The sequence below is a fragment of the Fopius arisanus genome, unplaced genomic scaffold, assembly GCF_000806365.1.
Source record: "Fopius arisanus strain USDA-PBARC FA_bdor unplaced genomic scaffold, ASM80636v1 scaffold00002, whole genome shotgun sequence".
Lineage (NCBI taxonomy): Eukaryota > Metazoa > Arthropoda > Insecta > Hymenoptera > Braconidae > Fopius > Fopius arisanus.
In genome coordinates, this window is record NW_011887741.1 from 350,199 (window position 1) to 369,651 (window position 19,453).

The window sequence follows — 19,453 nt, forward strand, 5'->3', positions numbered from 1 at the left end:
CTGAAATGTGCACTTCAGACTTCCTCATGGGCACCTAGTAGAAAAATTTATTGTTAATCAACAATTTCTCCAATTTCTGATGAAAAAAATAAGATTTTTCTATCGAAATTAATATTTTGAATGTTCTAAGATTAGAGGAGTAAAAGAATTGAATTTTGAAATTATTACAATTATGATTGAATTACCGATTTCTTGAGAATATTGCCCTGGGCATCCAGCCGATAATTACCGACATCTATACTCCTGGAAGGATCGATTTTCGCCATGACATTATCCATTTCTTCGATCGTTGTTCTACAAACTGAAAATGAGAAAAACGTAACTTACTACTACCCAGCAAATATCTCTAGCACTATCAGCTTTATCGAAAAAAGTGAATAAATCAGATAAGGGGAAAATCTAATTCTCTAGAAAAAATTCCTCTGACATTTTCTCATGAACCCGCTCGGTCTCAAGATATTTGCAAGATAGCGAGTAGTGAGATTTCAGGTAATCGCCCACCAGAACAGAAAATAACAAAAAATGGATAATAATTGTTTACTTACTCAAACACTGGAGTAAGTTCATGTCAATTTCCTTGTAGGCACTGACAAGTGCCGGTAAAATAAACACTCCAAGCAGAAAAATGAATTTCATTGTCGAAAAGGCGAGTCTTGTCTTAGGAAGAGGTAAAAATTGACTAATTCGTTATAAAAAATAAAGGTTTGAAAAATGAAGAGGTGCATGCACCTGAGCCCGCCACGTTATGCACTGAAAAAACTCTGGGACCAACTAAAGTTGCCCACGTGTAAATAATCAACTCGTGGCCCTCTACGCAAACTAATCCTCGATTTGTACGTTTTCTCCATTTCCCCCTATGTCTGCTCCATTCAAACAACTCCATGTCATTCCTCACTGATATCAGTTGAATGGGTAATTAAAAATGATTAAAAACCCAGGAACACCCGCGACCAAATAAAAAAGGCAGTTTCAATGACTACAAAAAATATCATGCCAAATTCACATCATGATTATTTCGAAAACGACGGGGTATAGGAGGAAGGACCACATGACCTTTTTTATACCGGAGGAAACGATCAATCCTCTTTGGCTACAACAAAGGTCCTATCACATTTTCTTGTAGAACCTATGGTTATGGAAATATTCACAGTTAAAGGGACATAAAAAAAATGATAATCACTGGACTTTTTGAAGTCATGAATCGTCAAAATTATTGTCAATTTACAGTAGATATTTGTTATCAAATATCTCTTGGTTAAAAAATTGAAGTGGAGAGCGGCTCCACCTGTCGTTGCCTTTCTAAACTGTAATTCAAAGCAACAAAGGGGAAAATAAAACTAAAAAACAACAACATTCGTCTGTTTTGCATCAACAGAGGTCGATTTGTTGTTAATCAATAAAAAAATATTTTTATTTGAGAAAATAATAGTTGTCAAGAGGTGTCATGGGTCGCAGGAAGAGCAAGAGAAAGCCACCGGCAAAGAGGAAGGCCATTGAACCCCTGGACACGCAATTTAATTGTCCATTTTGCAATCACGAAAAGTCTTGCGAGGTTAAGATGTAAGTTCCAAATAAAATAACAAAGAGTCCTCCATTAAATCAGAATTAATCCATTAAACAATTATCAATAATCCCTTAAGAATTGACGAGAACCATTTGTCAATGATCTCCGTCAGCTGTTGGAAATTTGCAAAATTATATATTATGAATTGCTCTTCGATGAATTATAATTCAATCGTTCGTAATCATTTACTGATTTTGGAAAAATTTGAAATCCACAAGAATTCGCGAGTTTGGAACAGCGATTATTTGCAATAATTTTTTATTGAAAAAAATATTATTTTTACAGGGATAAAGGAAAAACTACTGCGAGAATAACTTGCAGAGTTTGCCTCGAGGATTTTCAAACAACTATTACTCTCCTATCAGAACCTATCGATGTCTATAATGATTGGATTGATGCCTGCGAGACTGCGAATTAACTGATAACTCCCTGAGAATGATTTTCAGTAAAAAGTTCAGATAAAAATTCTTGATTTTCGGGTATACTCAGACGATTTTGCTAAAGAGCCTTTCAAGCGCAATTCGATACAAGTTCATTTATTTTGTGAATGAGCAATTTCAGCGGGAAATGTCGAAAATATTTTTTTTGGGGAATTCAATTCTATACAAAAAATTTCATATGATTTTTTATCGTAGAACAACTTGTCATCGAGATAATTGAGTTAATTTAAAAAAATCGACTCGTAATGTTCTGTCTCTTACATTTTTATACATCAATATCGATTTGATTTTTTTTTCGATAGTTAAACCTCATACGTTAGATTGTAAAACGTAAAATAGGGAGATCTGATTGTTCGGGAGGGAACAATTTTGCTTTACGTAAGACTTTGTTAGTTTTCCCCTCGAATGGGAATTTTGTTTTTGTTTAAAAATTAGTTTATTTTCATTGATTTGAAATACTGGGAATGATGCCAAAAATTAGATTAGATTTCATTAAGTTGAATATAGATTAACGGAGGAAATCTTGGGGATTTAGTGGTGTAGAGAACTGGTGGAACGTAACTGAATATTCGGGGAATGTAATATTCTCCGGAATTCTCCGGGTACGTCAAAGAGGAATAATCATAGAAAAAGGGTTAAAGGAAGTTTTTTCGTAGCTCATAAAACCCATACAAAAAATGGCTCCGCCATTTTTCGACCGGAAGAACAACAATCGAAATATCTTCGATCCAAAACTCCAAAAAATTACGAGTTCATTACGTGCCACCATTTCAATACTAATTTCTTTTTTCTATTAATGTTTTCTTTAACAGAAGAAATTATTTTATGTTATGCGTTATTGAAAGATTATTTTATTAGATTCATAAGACCTGAGGTGATTAGAAACACATGAAAGACTTTAACGATAAAATAATAAAGTATTATCAAAAATTGTCATAAAATATCGTCTTTACCAAAAAGCCGCAAAAGATATTTTTCTACTCAAAACTCAAACAAAACCTTCTCCAAAAAAATCCACCAAACTCCTCCCACCAAAAAAAATCTCTTCAAACCAAAAAAAAAAGGAAACTCTACAGTTATTATTAAAAAATCTCGTTACTCACAACTCATACTTTAAAATATTGGAACCCCATCCATTAATTATCCCCCCGGAATTATCGATCCCCCGAAATCGAAGGGTAACAGGAAAATTCCTCTAACAGAACCCCCAAAACTGGTAAAGAAAATTTAAAAAATTCCCATTTCTCTGGTCCCTGGGGTGCGTTAACTAAAAAAAAAGTAAAAATTCATAAAAATTATGCGAACGGAAGTAGGAAGTGCGGGTCCTCACCCATGACCAACAAGATGGCGGATGGATGTACACTCAACAATAAAAGTATCCGACAATGCATTGAAAAAAATTATGCAGTTGTCAGTGTAGTTGTGAGGACGCGTGTGATGTACTTGCCCTGTGTCATGGGAATCGCCACTTGAAGGGAATAATATTCACGAACCGTTCACTGACCCCCGAACAACGATAATGAACCGAATCACCTGGAGATTGTGAACACCACAACATCGAGGATTTATTTAAATAACATTTTATCGGACATTGGAACGTACGTCGGTGGGAATAGAGACGCTATGGCGTCCGTCAGAATGTGTGTGTGTCGTTGAGGAATTATTTTTCGACGAGTTGCTACAGGAACAAATTAAAAGGTACTGAGGAGTAATTACTTGGGTGATTGAGGGTTCCATAATCCATTGGAGTTGATATTTTCTTTGAGGGGTTAGCATGGAGAGGTGATTTTGAGGTTTGTCTGTGGCTCTTTATTATTTGACAGCTAGTTTTAGGGAGAGGGTTTTAATTGTTGAAGGGGTTGTGGGGAAACTCATCCAGCGATTCTGGGTGGTTTTTTTCTGTTTTTTTGTTTTGCGATTTCTAAATTGTTGTTGTGGTTGTTGGGGTTTTCTGGAGCCAGGGAGGGGGTGGAGTTCTCAGGGTTTAGGGGTTATTCCTGTGGTTCTTGAAAGCGGTCATCAGGAATTTCCCCTGGATATTGTCTCTTACGTTGACGATTACATTCTGTTATTTGGGGTTGACATTTTTCTGCTTCTTCTGTTATGCAGAGAGGATCGAGGAATAGAATGGAATGGATTATTTTTTATCCGGCAATTTCTACGTTTGAAAACTGAATTTTATAAAATTCTTCTTTTTTGGGGATTGTTAGTGGATTATGATTTTCAGATTTAATTTCATAGGGTGAAGATGTGGATAATTGTATTCCATTTCCATTTTTCCATCACCCACTCCAGAAAGAAAGACTAAAAATTCAATTTATTTTCAGCCACCCAAAATACCTGACAAAACCTTGAATATCCCCAGGAGATATTCACAATGTGATCACCGAAAAACTGTCCCAAGATCCCATAAACCCCGAGTAACCAGTGAAAGATAGTTTGAATGTTGCACAATGTCAAACAGTTTGGACAGTTTTTTGACACGAATCGGAGACGTTACGATAGAGAGAGTGGCACCAAGGAATAATCCTCGGTCGAGTACCTCAGGTACAGATGATGTGACAATGACATCAAGTAGTAATCAGAGTGTCCAGGGCATGAACGACGAGGATTCGGAGGAGACAGGTGGTGAGACGAGTGACGGAGAACTGGAGAGAAAAGCCCTATCTCTTCACCGAGAGGACCTGCGACGATCAAACGAGGACATGAATTCCGAGGGTTCCGGTGACGACATGGACCTTGACGAGACCATCGACACAGAGATAGGAGTGAGAATGGACCTGGAGAGACAGCAGTCAGAGTCATCGTGCCCTGACGACGACGTCGAAGCCGTTAATATACTGGACACTTTACCCCTGGAGGGCGCGCCAATTGAGGGTCAAGAGGTGTCAGAGGCTGACCTCTTGGGTAAGCCTCTGTCCAAGGACGACGACACCGAGAGCCTGGGGACATCCTCTCATCCCCACTCAGACTCCGAGGATGTACCCTCGAAGCGTCGTGGCTCCTCTGACGATGCAGACCAATCCAAGAAAAAACAGAAGAAAGACGAGGACGACCCTGAGCTTAAATCCGAGAAAAAGCTCTCCAATATGCGCAGGAATATTCGTGAGGTGATGGACGAGACACAGTTGGACGAGGCGACATTGTCAGCTCAACGCCAGGAGATGGAACGTTTAAGGAGGGTGCAGGAGCAGCAGAGAATAATTCGCGAGGTGCAGAGACAGATTGCTAATCACAGGCAGACAGCGAGATCCCAGCCCAGAGTTATAAGTCTACTCCAAGGAAAGCAGAACGAAGTGACGACTATTTCTCAGTCGTCTTCAGGCCCCTCGCAGATTAAATCTCCAACTCTCCTCATGAATATGCACTCTCCACCGAATCAGCAGTCCTCTGCATCCCTCTCAGGCTCAGCTCCACGAAGGCCACCTTCTGGAATGCGTTGGAAGGGTCGAGGGGGCTATCACTCACCCCCACAGCCCCAGAATCAATCTGTCATGTCCAGAGTGATGAGTAAAACACCAGTGCAGACTGTACTCCAGCAGAGGATCAGAATGATGACACCATCTGTCAGTATTTCTCCAGTAGTACCCAAAAGGGAGCCCTTGGATCACGTGCCCTATTACTCAGACTCTGATATGTCTGAGGGAGAGCTCGAAGACATCAACCAGGACCACAGAAAAATTCCAACTCCAAAGCCACAAAAGGGAAAGGACGTGGTGACAATTTCAAGCTCATCAGAGTCCTCAGATGATGACTGCATCGTTCTCAGTGATCCCAGTGGAGGGGAGGAGACTGATACTGAGGACGATCCCTCCAACTCTGGGATGCACACTAATGATCGTTATAATATTCCTGATGAACATGCACGGGTGCTCATTAATGTCGGACACCCTGACAACGAGCCCGATGTTTTTCTGGCGCCCCAGGTGGCGAGGATCATCAAGCCACATCAGATCGGGGGGATTAGGTTCCTGTTTGATAATATTGTGGAGAGCATCGAGAGGTACAAGATCTCCTCCGGCTTTGGATGCATTCTCGCTCACAGCATGGGACTGGGGAAAACTCTCCAGGTCGCCAGCTTCTGCGATATATTTTTCAGATGTACTACTGCCAAAACTGTTCTCTGCATCATGCCTATTAATACTCTCCAGAACTGGTTGGCTGAGTTTAATATGTGGCTACCTTATGAGGATCCCAATTCTGTGAAACCTGAGATTGCTAAGAAGAGTGATAAGTGCGAGGTCAAGGAGGAGAATTCTAATCAGACAGATGTGTCCAGTTTATCCTCGAGACCGAGTACTGACTCAAGATCTCATCCGGAGAGTTCGCAGGGGAATGTGATGGGACAGTTTCAGGGGTATGAGACGGCGGGGAATTATTTTTCTGAGGGAAAGCCTGGAGAGCCACAAAATCAGAATCTGAACCAAAACCCGAATCAGAATCAGAATCAGAATCAAAATTATCAGATGAATCAGAATTATCAAATGGGATATCCAATGAAACAAGAGATAGACTGCACTCCAGGTTACACAGGAATGTACCCGATGCAGAATCAGTACCCCCAGTCCTTCCAGAATCCTCAATACCAGGGCTATCCCCTCCCCCAGGAGCCGCCCCAGCCTCAGAACCCAGAGATTCCCATAAAAAAAGAACCTGAGGAGCCCTCCACCAAGGAAGAGGGCACATCGACGTCCAAAGACGATGCCACAGAGGAGAAAAAGGACACTGAGAAGGTCACCACCCCCTTCAACGTCGACGCCCCTCTGGGACTTGAACAGAGACCTCGTCATTTTCATCTGCACATTTTAAATGATTCCCACAAGACGATGGCAGCTAGGGCCAGGGTCATAAAAGAGTGGCAGAAAGTTGGAGGAGTCCTACTGATTGGATATGAACTCTACAGGCAGCTGTCCCTGAAGAAATCCAACAAGGGGAAACGAAGGAGAGGACAGCAGTTTAAGGATACTGTCGATCTAGAAGAGGAGGACAAGAACAAACCTCTCCTCGACGAGATGCATGGGGCCCTGGTGAATCCTGGGCCCGATTTAGTCATCTGCGACGAGGGCCACAGGATCAAGAATTCTCATGCGAGCATCAGTCTAGCATTGAAACAGATGAGAACAAAGAGGCGTATTGTTCTCACAGGATATCCCCTCCAGAATAATCTTCTCGAGTATTGGTGCATGGTGGACTTTGTTCGACCCAATTACCTCGGAACCAAAGCCGAGTTCTGCAATATGTTCGAGAGGCCCATTCAGAATGGCCAGTGTATCGACTCAACACCCCAGGACATTCGACTAATGAGATATCGAGCGCACGTTCTTCATGCCCTGCTGGAGGGTTTTGTCCAGAGGCGATCGCACTCGGTCCTCCAGATCTCCCTTCCTCGAAAAGAGGAATACATTTTGCTCGTGCGGATGACTCCCCACCAAAGGAAGCTCTACGACACATTCATGAATCAAGTAGTGAAGACCAGGGCTGTACCAAATCCCCTGAAGGCTTTTGCCGTTTGCTGCAAAATCTGGAATCATCCGGATATTCTTTATCACTTCCTGAGGAAGAGACAGGCGAACGAAGAGGACGATCTCGATCTCGAGGAGACGATCGAGAAGACAGCACCTGGAAACAAGAGGACAAAGACCAGGGGCAAGGGAGAGAAAAAGGGGAAGAAGGTGGCGGTGGTGAAGAACAAACCTGCAGCAAGTGTTCAACCCAATTCTTCAGGCAGTGTTAATGATAATACTGAGGAGAGTGGAGATGGTAAAGGAAATTTTGCAGGATTCCAGCAGCAGGTGCCTGGAAATATTATTAATCAGAACCAGGGAAATTCCCAAGGATTTGGACAGAATTACCAGGAGTTCAGGAATAATGAGCAGGGAACTTACTTCAGGGGGGAGGGAACTGAGTATAATGAGTTCTATAATAATCAGAATCAGAGGTATCAACAAAATCAGCAGTTTCAGGGGTACCAGGGGGGTAATTATCAACAGGGATATACTCAGGGGCAGTCACATGGACCGAACTTTGTGGCTGGCGAGGGCCAGGGGAATCAGAAATTCTCGAATTCTCAGACTCCGGAGTTTCGAGATCAGGGGAATAATACGAATTATGAGATGGGAGGAATGTTCAATAGGGGATATCAGTTTCAGGAGCAGAGGAATTATCCTGCTAATGCTCCTGGAGGACAGATTTCTCAGAATCTTCCTCAGAATTATCAGAACCAGAATCAGAATCAGACGCAGAATCAGAATCAAAGTCAGAGCCAGCCCCAACCCCAGAGTCAGAACCAGAATCAGAGCCAGAATCCTCCAGTGGATTACAATTATCAGAACCAAAACCAGAATCAGAATCAGAATTATCAAGCACCAGGGGGAACTCAGATATTCAGGAATGATAATCAATTGACTTCGTACCCACCGGGACAGAATCCGCCTTCAATTAATCAAACTCCAGGGGCTCCAGGGTACATTACCACTCAAAATGCTCCAGCACCTCCTCAGAGCCAGACTGCAATGCTTCCTGGAGGATATCCCCCGGGAGGACAGCCCCAGGGAACTAATTATCCACCTGGAGGCCAAGGGCAGGGGCCCAATTATCAGCAGAATCCCCAGGGCCAGGTGTTCCCCCCTCAACAACATAATTACATCAACAATCAGAGCCAGAATTCAACTCAGAACTCAAATCAGAGTCAATTGAGATACCAGAACTCTCAGTCTTTCCCTGGTCAGAGTTATCCGACAGCTCCAGCCCCTCAAACCCCCCAGGTTCAGAGGTATCCAGCCCCCCAGGGCTTCACTCACCCCCAAAATCCCCCGGAAACCCCAAATCCCCCGGGGAATTACCAGAATCCCCAGACCCAACTCCAGACATTCCCTCCTGATGGAACCCCCCAACAGCAAAATCAGTTCAAGGGGCCCGAGGATCGTTTCAACTGGCAGGGGAACTACCAACAGGTATCCCAAAACCAGTGGGACAATAGATACCCAGCGAACTATTTCCCCCAGAACTACCAGAACTACGACTACCAGTCAAACCCTGAAGTCATAAAGACAGAGGACAAATCAGTCCCTGGATCAAACCTGATGAGACCTGGAGTTCCCACATTCGCCCCGAAGAAGGAAACCAACGTGGGAATTCAGACACAACCACTGCCTCCATCGAGTTACACCCAAACCCCTCCAGAGAGTGTCAACCCCAGAGTTCAATCCATGAATTTTGGGAGTAGAAATCCCTCGGATATCTCCAAGGAAGAGGACAAGGATAAAGATGAGATTCTAATTGAAAAGGAGAAGACTCTGGAGGACATTAAGTCCGATGACGAGGTTTTGCTGAAGGACGAGGAAAAGGACTTGAAGAATTCTCCAAATGCCAAGGAAGACCCTGGAATTCCTTACGACTGGGCCATAGACTTGATGAAGAATTATGTTGAGGGGTTGATCGATGCATCTGCCAAGATGACTCTCTTTTTCTGCATTCTCACTGAATCCATTCGCCTGGGAGATCGTGTCCTGGCGTTTTCACAGTCTCTATTTACGTTGAATCTGATTGAGGATTTCCTAGCTAGAAATGACTTCAAGAATCCCGATGGAACTACCGAGAAGTGGATCAAGAATGTTAATTATTACCGACTCGATGGCAGTACCAGTGCCCTCGAGAGGGAGAAGCTCATTAATGAGTTCAATGTTAATCCCAAGATTCATCTGTTCCTGGTTTCTACGAGGGCTGGATCTCTGGGGATTAATCTAGTGGGGGCCAACAGGGCCATTGTCTTCGATGCCAGTTGGAATCCCTGTCATGATACTCAGGCTGTCTGCAGGGTTTATAGGTATGGCCAGAAGAAGCCATGCTATGTGTACAGATTGGTCACGGATAATTGTTTGGAGAGGAAAATTTACGACAGGCAGATCAGTAAACAGGGAATGGCTGACAGAGTTGTTGATCAGTGCAATCCTGATGCACATTTATCCTTGAAGGAAGCCACTACCTTGTCTTGGGAGTTTGAGGAGGACAGTCAAGTCCAGGACTTCTCCTCGAACAAAGACAGCTATACGGATGAAATAATGCATACAGTTCTGGAGAAGCACTCGTCCCTCTTAACGAAGCAACCATTCCACCACGAGAGTCTTCTGGTGGACAGAAAAGACAAGAAACTGTCTCAGGCTGAAAAACGTCTAGCCCGAAGGGGTTATGAGCTCGAGAAGATGGCAGCCAATTGTTCCAGGCCGAGTTACAATTATATTCCAGGAAATACAGCAACGAGAGCTGGGGGTCTACAGATTCGAGCAATTCGTGGTGGTGACACAGTGGCACCAAAACCTGTCGCCTCAGTTCGACCAATGCAGCAACGAGGAGCGGAAGGTCTGGGTGCCAGAGGTGTCGTTGGCTCCAGATGGATTCCAGCTGAGGTCTGGCAACGCCAGGGCATGAGTGCCCAGGAGATGACACTCCCCCTAGACGTTGTAATTCCCACAAATTCCCCGGACAAGAGCAGCATCGTCCTGAAAGCTGGCCAACGTGTGATGGTCCTGAAGAGCCCGAAAGGTATTTACATGCAGCTGGAGTCAGGGAAAATTATAGCAATACGCACAGCCCTGAAGTTAAACCAACAGAAGCGAGAGGAAGAGCCCAAAAAGATTTCATCAGCAACAGTAACCTCGCCGAGAGCCCAGAATCACCCCAACAGTCTGCCCCAGCCCCAGAATCAGAAGCCAGAGGTGAGTTTTCCCCTCAGGAATAACTCAGCCATATCCATAATTCCAAAAACCACATCTACCAGTGGCCCAGCCACACCAAGACCTCTATCAAGACCCAGCAGTGGATCAGGATATCGGCAGTTCCCTGAGAAGGATCCCAAGAGACCGAGACCTGTAATTCCCACTCCAGTCCTCAGAAATCTCAATCAAATGGCTCTAAATAATCAGGTGTCACTCCAGAGAGTCCCCAAAAAACACGATATGGATCACTCCGCTGGTGAGAACTCAAACTCGTCGGACTCTCAACCGAGAACTGATCAGAGGGTGGAGGAGGTCAGACTCGAGGACATCGTCGCCGAAGCTGGGAACAATCCTGAGTACAGCCCATCTACCCAGAGGATTCCTCATGATGTCAACTCTGAGGAGAAACACGAGGAGATGAGGAGTTTCGAGCCAAAGGTCTCTGTCCAGAGTGTCCAGACACAGCACTCCGAGGAGAAGAGTTTGGATGAAAACGAGATGAGAAGTGGTTATGGATACCAAGGGAAGAGTGACGATGAAATTATTATCGAGGAGAGTGTCAGGCCACCTCAACACCAGGTCCAGCAAGTTGTCAATCCTCAGGTTCAACAGGTTGTCAATCCCCAGGTGCAGCAAGTTGTCAATCCTCAGGTTCAACAAAGTGTTGTTAATCCCCAGGTGCAACAGAATAATCAACAGGGGGTTCAAAATATCCAGAGTGTTCAGAATGTTCAGAGGCAGGAGATGACAACTGGAAAAATGCCTATAATCGAAGCACATCCACAGGGACAGATTGAGGATCAAAGACAGGTTGAAGAGGATCCCCATGGGAGGATGCCACAGGAATATCCTTATGCTGAATATCCAAGGTATTATGAATATCCTGATCCCAGGGCGAGGGGAATTACTGGACCTGGAATCTATGGGGGATTCTACCCTGGAACCGTTACCAAGGATGGGACTAAGGGCGAGGAAAGGTTCACACAGGGGCCTCAGGGGACCCAACCACCTCCGGGGGAACAGCAGTCCCAGGTACCTCAGGTTGAGGGGAACGGGGTGAAAAGTGAGGGGACTGCCGTGGCTGGTAATGTACCCACGGCTTTTACTCATCCTGGGGGACGATATCCTGGAGGATATCCACCCACACCTTACGAGGGTTATGGGCAGCATTATCCTGCAGGCTCTACTGGGGCATATCCACCTGGTGAGTTTATTCACCTTTTGTCAATAATTTAATTATGTCGAAAATTAATAATTATCATTGGATTAAAAAAAATTGGAGAAACAAAAAAACAAGAATATATATTCTCTCATTTTCATCTCTTTCATTGATTTATATGGTGATGTGAAAAAGACTCTTAATGGAATTATTCAAAGATTATTGTATTGAAGGAAATAACGAATGGAAATTAATTTTCAGGAACTCCAGGATACGGGGCCTATGGCACACCCTCTTACAACGCAGACTACGCAAGAATGTATTCAGCTCTGCATCCACCACCTCCACCAGTGGCTGACCCTTACATGCATCGGGGTTATGCACCACCACCGACTAACACCCCATCGAGCTATTACGCACCCTTTCCTCATCCACCACCACCCCCTTATCCAAATTACTCGTATTTCCCAGCCTATCCGAATCCAAATATTCCCAATGAATCACAGCCGCCTACTCAGTAAGTTAATTAACTCTCCACGCGTGCTGTTACTTCATTTCCAATTATTCTCAATGAAAAGAAACTTGACGAGGTATGAAATCATTGACGAACAATTTTTACTTAATTTTTTTCACTTCGATAATATCGATTGCGACGATTTTTTCAGTGAGAGAACTCACTTTTTTTCTAAGAGATGAGATTTTTTTACTCAGCGTTTGTTTTTTATTGAAAATTTTGGTGCGGATGGGACGCGAGAGGGATGTAATTAACGAGTGAAAGATGATTTCATATCTCATTACTGGAGATTTTCGAGAGACAACGTAGACTGAAGCTTTAAGACACATCGTTGTAAAATGGTTAGTCACAAATAACTTATTACTACGTGGAATATCTTTATTTGAAAGAATTTTTAGTGCAATGAAGGCAAGGGGATCGATAGTGAAGTTCCTTCGATATTTATGGGGAGAGACGTTTAAACAATTTGAGAGATTGTTAAATAATAAAATAGTAACATTTGAATCTACTGAAGTAACAACAGTGGGGACGAATAATTGATATCTCTCCCCAATAGAATATGATTTTACTCCTTCGTTTAATCGAATGTAAAAATACACGATTTATTGAGTACTTCTCTCATAACTGCAATTCGATATGAATCACTTGAATTGAAGATGAAAAAAAAATTGCGCCAACTCTCAGCACAACATGACATCTTTTTTATACCGAATAATTTACAATAATCCATCGATGTCCATTTGCTTTATGTAAATAACTGAATTGACGTATACGATTTTTTTCTCCATTCATTTTTGTATCAAAGTCTCTAAAATGTGCGCCAAACGATGAGGAAAAGCTAACTAACCTTATGAATTTTTACATGCATTAAATACGTACAGTATTCACATTAGCAGCCAGTACACTCGATTAAATCAATTGTATCGATAGAGGTTGTATATGAATAGGCGTAGAATGTTAAGGATCACAATTCTTATCATTTCTTCATTCATGAGTAAGAGAGAGAATACGAACGATAATGTCAAATTGGGTAACCGAGGGGATTTTTGATTTGAAGAATTACCCGATTACTCATATGATCTTACTGTAGATGTAGATCTGTATTAGCATTCTGTCCAAGAAATTGATCAATTGAGGGGACAGCTAAATTTATAAAAACGAAAAAAACCAATTAAATTCATTAGATAAAAAAGAAAAAATAATTATGATAATGGGGAGTGCTTCGGTAGGTTCGCAGGTTCTTCACATTGTACTGTGATATTTCGTAGAATAAAGAGCCGATCGATTATTAATTTGACCAATTGGAATGTTGATCAATTGAAATGCGAATTTTTTAAAGTAATTTTTACTGAAATACTCATCTTACTTCAGATTTACTCTTCGTTAATTTTTTTTTGTAGTTTTTTTTAATTTACTCTGCGTTATTTCTGTGGAATTATTGAAGGAATTCGGAATTGGGTGGAATGCAGATCTGCCTGCATTTAATATCTCTGCACTCCCTGAGGATTTGGTGGTAAAGGGGCACAATGAGATAAACCGATTTTGTCCGGAGGTCAGTTTTTCCGGGGATATCTTGAAAGCCGAAGGAGACAGCGAAATATTTGTGGGAACTTTTTTGCGTCTTTTCATTTTCTTTATGGAAAAGCTCCTGTGGGTTTTTTTTCTATCTCTCGCCGATTTCGAGATATTTCTTAAAAACCGATGGGGAAATTTTCGAAATCGAGTTATCGAGTTTAGCCACTGAAACTGCTGAAGTATATAAATATTAATAGACCAATTATAATTGCGCATTGAGCTGAAATAAGTGGAGCTAATATGCAGTACAGGTTTAGGAAATTTTCATTGATCTAGAGGTAATTGAGGTGAGATAACTGATAAAGATTGGGATGAAATTGTGAAAATTGAGAAATTGAGTTTCAAAGGCGTTTTTTAGTTTTTAAGTGTACAGAACAAAACTAGTATTGGATCGCCATTTTTCTCGGTGACATGAAATAAATTCCAGATATTTCGAATTAAAATCAATGAGAAACGAGGAAAACTATATATGTATAGATAAAATTTTATTTTGTCTTTGTTATAGCTTCTTTGCCATTTACATAACTGTAAATAGCCATTATTTACATTTTCATACGTTTTATTTATTCAACTCTAGCCGAGCGATGTATCATGTTTTTTCTCCTTCGTTTGTATGATTTTTCATCTAACGAAAATTGAAATTACGATTTGGAAAGAGGAATTTTCGATCTTATGTAATATAGTGATTGTTTATCATCGACGGTATCGTTTTTCATCCTAATGTTGTTGAGAGAACCAATATTGAATCAGAGGTCATATATGGATATATATATTTGTTTTTAAGTTTCATGGAACCTAGGGGGTATTGACGACCGAGTCGATCGATATTGCCGACTGCATGTAAATGCTTATGAAGTAAAAGTAATTATGAAATTATGAATGTCATGAATAGGGCTGTAATTGACGGTAACTACTCGATTACAACAATTTTGAAATATGGAATGTGTTATTTTTTTCACCCATTCAATCCTCCGGAATAATTCAAATATTCCCACCTGTCCCGACAATTTCATTTCCCCGAAATTCCTCAATATGCTTTTTTCCTATACCGATTTCTTGAAATTTATATAAAATAAAATAACTCAAGAATTTTACAGTTTTTCATTTGAAATTTTTCCGCCCGAGTCTTCGCCTCCGTCTACTTTTTAAACTTTTGATAAACTGGATTTACAGATTCATAAACTGTTAATTTTCATTTTATCCTAATTTGTATTTTCCTCGAAATCTCTCCCCGAAAAAAATAAAAAAAACGTTCCTAGAGAACAAAACCTGATTTTCAAGTGCTGCCAAATGATTATTAAAAGCTTTTAAATTTTCCCGCGTACTGTAATAGCTCTTTTCCTCCACCAATCATCGTATGTCGGCGATTAGTTATACATATTGCACTCGCATTCGTGACCGCGTGGCCGAGTAATCAAAGCGATCGAAACTTTCACGCGAATGCGTTTGTTGGCTCTGAGAATTCCGAGAAGATTGTTGCAGGAGTCGATAAACCCCTTCGTAACAACGAAGCGCGAGTTCCAATCGATTCGATTGTTGTTGGCCAAGAGTTTACCAGATAACTGGGGTTCCAAAAAACACCACAGAACTGTCAAATTAAACTTCCCCCTCGACATGTCGGACCCTAAAATCGAAGAGGCGCTTGCACCCCTCCGGGCAAGTGTGAAGGAACAGGTAATTTACCATATGGATCTATCTCCACGATTTAATAACCCTATTTTGCAATTCTCCAATTAACCTAACCACAAACAACTATTTCAATTTCCGCTACCCCAAGATCTATGATTTTTCCACCTTTTTTCCATATGTATTTTTCCATACATATTTCCGTTGTCACTCAATTATTTATTAATTATCGCTCGATTATTGTCGCTTATTATATTCTATTCCGATTTTTGACAGGCAGTCAAGTCTTTTGTGTGTTGACAGAATAACAAATTTTTTTCGTTCCCGGGATTAATTTCAGAGATGATGTAATAATATATTAGTAATAGGGGAGTTTTTCTCGGATGACAGAATGACTATCTAAAATGACAAGAACCTGCCGTCAATTGACACAGTCATTTTGTTATCATCCTGCGACGATTCTATCGCTATCGCCGACCCTCAGAATTAAAAATCTGCTTTGCTTCCCCAGGGAGATCTGGTCCGGGAGCTGAAGTCCACCGGCGCCCCTGAACTAGACGTAAAAAAAGCAGTGGCTGAGCTAAAGCTCCGGAAGAAACTCCTGGAAGACAAGGAGCTGTCGTTCATTTCCTCCTCGCAGACCTTCGACAGAACCCGAATGGAGGATTTACTAAAACGTCGTTTCTTCTTCGATCAGTCGTTCGCGATTTACGGTGGGATAACAGGACAATACGATTTCGGTCCAATGGGATGTGCCTTCAAGACAAACCTCTTAAACGCCTGGAGAAGTTTTTTCGTCCTGGAGGAACAGATGTTAGAAGTGGACTGTTCAATCCTGACCCCAGAGCCAGTCCTAAAAGCCTCAGGGCACGTCGACCGATTCGCCGACCTGATGGTAAAGGACCTAAAAAGTGGCGAGTGCTTCCGCCTGGATCACCTGATCAAAGGCCACCTTGAGAAAATAGCAGCTGACAAGAAGACAGATGCCAAGACCAAAGAAGACTGCAAAGAAATCGTCATAAAACTCGACGGCATGTCCAAATCCGAAATGTCAGATGTTCTCAAACGCTTCAACATGAAGTCCCCGAGCACTGGAAACGACTTGTCAGAGCCCATGGAGTTCAATCTTATGTTTGGAACGCAGATTGGTCCAACAGGTCTGATCAAAGGTTTTCTCCGGCCAGAGACAGCCCAGGGGATCTTCGTAAACTTCAAACGCCTCCTGGAATTCAACCAGGACAAGTTGCCCTTCGCAGCCGCGCAGATTGGTAACGCGTTCAGAAACGAGATCTCCCCCCGATCAGGTCTGATAAGAGTCAGGGAGTTCACGATGGCTGAGATCGAGCACTTCTGCGATCCCTCCGACAAGTCACACCCAAAATTCGATGGGGTCAGGAATACGAAACTCATGCTGTATTCAGCTTGCAATCAGATGGACGGAAAGAGCGCTGAGTTGAAGACAATTGGAGAGGCTGTATCAACTGGTCTAGTGGCCAACGAGACACTCGGATACTTCATGGCAAGAATCCAGACGTTCCTGACGAACATCGGAGTCGATCCTCAGAGACTGAGATTCAGGCAGCACATGAGCAACGAAATGGCGCATTATGCTTGCGACTGTTGGGACGCTGAATGCCTGACATCCTATGGGTGGATTGAGTGTGTTGGGTGTGCTGATAGGTCTGCTTATGATTTAACTCAGCACACCAAAGCCACTGGGGTGAGACTGGCCGCCGAGAAGAAGCTGCCAGTCCCAAAAGTGATGGATGTCGTGGAAGCTGCACCCAACAGGGGAATCATTGGGAAAACTTTCAGGAAGGAAGCTAAGGCTGTCCTGGAGGCTCTCGAGGCACTTCCCGCGGATGAGGTTGATCGAATGGAGAAGGAGTTAGAGGAAACTGGTGGGACTTATGCCCTGAGGTTAGCTGATGGCGCCGAGGTAGAGATTAAGAAGGAAATGGTGGTAATCAAGAGGTACCAGAAGACTTTGCATGTTGAGGAGATAATTCCCTCGGTTGTTGAACCTTCTTTTGGCATTGGGAGGGTCATGTATGCTGTGCTCGAGCATAATTTCAGAATACGAGAGGGCGACGAGATGAGGAATTATCTGAGTTTACCTCCTGTGGTTGCACCACTCAAGTGTTCTGTTCTACCTCTCAGTGGAAATCCCGAGTTTGTGCCGTTTGTTAAGGACCTATCGAAAGGTTTAACTAGGGTTGATGTGTCTCACAAGGTCGATGACTCTTCTGGGAGCATTGGGAGGAGGTATGCTAGGACTGATGAGATTGCTATTCCTTTTGGAATCACTGTGGACTTTGATACTTTGAAAAAACCCCATTCTGTTACCCTGAGGGAGAGGGATTCTATGGGACAGGTGAGGGTGGCGATTGAAGAATTACCAGGGGTTGTCAGGGATCTTGCTAATGGGAAGCTCACGTGGGCAGAGGTCGAGGCGAAATTCCCGAAATTTCAGCAGCAAGAGAGTAATGAGGCGTAGGGAATTGGTCTATTTTTTGGAAATTCAGGCAGACACTGGAAAGTGTTTGAGAGAGAAAAAAGTCGTGGGAAAAATTTTTAAAGAAATTTTGAAGGAAGAATTCGATGTTCTGACGGAAATAAATTCAAGCCGAACGTATGAATATTCTGTACGATTATGAAATTAAATTATGCAATTTCGCTGCTGCATTTTTTGTATGTCTACATTTGTATTTATTCAAGTGATGATTTTACTAGCATTAAGCTTTTGTATTTAGTTACGAGTGAGCCTCCTAATGTCGATTGTTATGAATCGTGATTGAATAAATCAGACTGTGGTCAAACTACGCGGTGCAGAAATTTATTATGAAATTGATTCCTAGTTCAGCGAAATGTCGCGGAAAATTTGATGAGTATCGCGTGTTGATTTTTCAGTTTTTTTCACTTAAATATACACACTATATAATAAACATTATTCCTTATTAATAGTTTACCAGTTTTCATGGTCAATATTCCGGAGTCCTAAATTATAGAAAATCTATCAATGAATTCGCGGAATATTGGAATATGGAAGGGATGATTGTTGATCGCAGTATCAGTTTGTATATTTATATTTGTTGATAGTATGACTCACCATTTACTGGAAAAATAATCCTCCAGGTACAATCATCGATATAGCGGGTAATATCGCCTAATAATCACTTCACAGCACTTTCACAACACTTTCACAGCACTATATTCACATCACTATATTCACATTAATTTAATACATCTTGTATTTTTTTACAACGTATTTCCGAATTTCATTGTAAATTTTATTATATTCATTTATTTTATTATTATTGCTTCTATTTGTATTATGTATTTTATTATTTCTTTGATGTTTATATATTATTTCCTATTTCTTTTTTTTTTAATTAAAATAGGAAAAATTATATCATTTCATTAATTATTTTTATAATCATTTACTTATTGTGTTTCAGAATATTATTTTACTTTTGAAATATTAAGTTTGACGGATTGAATTTGGTAAACCACAAATAAACTCACATTTCCTCTTGACTCGAAAGACGCAAACTATAAATTTTAACTTCTTTCAGGTCCAACAATTCTCACTTATCGCGATTATGAAGTTATAGAAAAATCGTTGAAGAATCCAGGAAAAAAAGACCGGGGAAGGTAGGTTTAGAATCGCAAAATCTTCATCAAATGATTATCCTGAGTTTATCATCGGCATCCCCCAGCTTTTCACGAGAGGTGATCCTTTTCTTCTGCACTAGATCCATCCGCTGGCAGATCTGAATCGCAACTGAGGAAGTCTTCCGAAACTCCTTTATTTATAATCATTCCTCACTCTTCCCCCCTCCACAAGACCATTAGCCAATC

At 41.8% G+C, this 19,453-nt stretch overlaps 4 protein-coding genes across 4 annotated transcripts; 3 read left to right on the plus strand and 1 right to left on the minus strand.

Annotated features, from left to right (window-relative positions):
* Positions 1-1,264, minus strand: sel (canopy family protein seele; the record flags this gene model as incomplete). The annotated part of the gene is given in 3 exon segments (XM_011303645.1): positions 1-34; positions 186-301; positions 546-1,264. Coding segments are annotated over 3 exon segments (241 nt in total), but the record flags the coding sequence as incomplete, so codon positions are not given.
* Positions 1,265-1,345: 81 nt separating this feature from the next.
* On the plus strand, positions 1,346-2,611 carry LOC105265880 (transcription elongation factor 1 homolog). Its single transcript, XM_011303658.1, has 2 exons — positions 1,346-1,560; positions 1,850-2,611. Exons 1-2 carry the CDS (start codon positions 1,445-1,447, stop codon positions 1,980-1,982), a joined length of 249 nt encoding a protein of 82 aa, XP_011301960.1. The 5' UTR covers positions 1,346-1,444; the 3' UTR covers positions 1,983-2,611.
* Positions 2,612-3,429: 818 nt separating this feature from the next.
* Positions 3,430-14,903, plus strand: LOC105265886 (uncharacterized). The gene is made up of 4 exons (XM_011303671.1): positions 3,430-3,702; positions 4,332-6,206; positions 6,783-11,922; positions 12,139-14,903. The coding sequence occupies exons 2-4, from the start codon at positions 4,458-4,460 to the stop codon at positions 12,396-12,398; spliced, it is 7,149 nt and encodes a 2,382-aa protein (XP_011301973.1). The 5' UTR covers positions 3,430-3,702; positions 4,332-4,457; the 3' UTR covers positions 12,399-14,903.
* Positions 14,904-15,363: 460 nt separating this feature from the next.
* On the plus strand, positions 15,364-18,590 carry GlyRS (glycine--tRNA ligase). The gene is made up of 2 exons (XM_011303685.1): positions 15,364-15,640; positions 16,104-18,590. The coding sequence occupies exons 1-2, from the start codon at positions 15,407-15,409 to the stop codon at positions 18,087-18,089; spliced, it is 2,220 nt and encodes a 739-aa protein (XP_011301987.1). The 5' UTR covers positions 15,364-15,406; the 3' UTR covers positions 18,090-18,590.
* Positions 18,591-19,453: the final 863 nt, after the last annotated feature.

Bases quoted from the DNA above. Each gene is read 5' to 3' on its own strand.
- LOC105265880 (XM_011303658.1), top strand. From the start codon at position 1,445: ATGGGTCGCAGGAAGAGCAAGAGAAAGCCACCGGCAAAGAGGAAGGCC. The intron at 1,561-1,849 runs GTAAGTTCCAAA...TTATTTTTACAG, and splicing joins AAGTCTTGCGAGGTTAAGAT to GGATAAAGGAAAAACTACTG.
- GlyRS (XM_011303685.1), top strand. From the start codon at position 15,407: ATGCGTTTGTTGGCTCTGAGAATTCCGAGAAGATTGTTGCAGGAGTCG. The intron at 15,641-16,103 runs GTAATTTACCAT...TTGCTTCCCCAG, and splicing joins GGGCAAGTGTGAAGGAACAG to GGAGATCTGGTCCGGGAGCT.
- LOC105265886 (XM_011303671.1), top strand. From the start codon at position 4,458: ATGTCAAACAGTTTGGACAGTTTTTTGACACGAATCGGAGACGTTACG. The intron at 6,207-6,782 runs GTGAAACCTGAG...GGACTTGAACAG, and splicing joins CTTATGAGGATCCCAATTCT to AGACCTCGTCATTTTCATCT. The intron at 11,923-12,138 runs GTGAGTTTATTC...ATTAATTTTCAG, and splicing joins TACTGGGGCATATCCACCTG to GAACTCCAGGATACGGGGCC.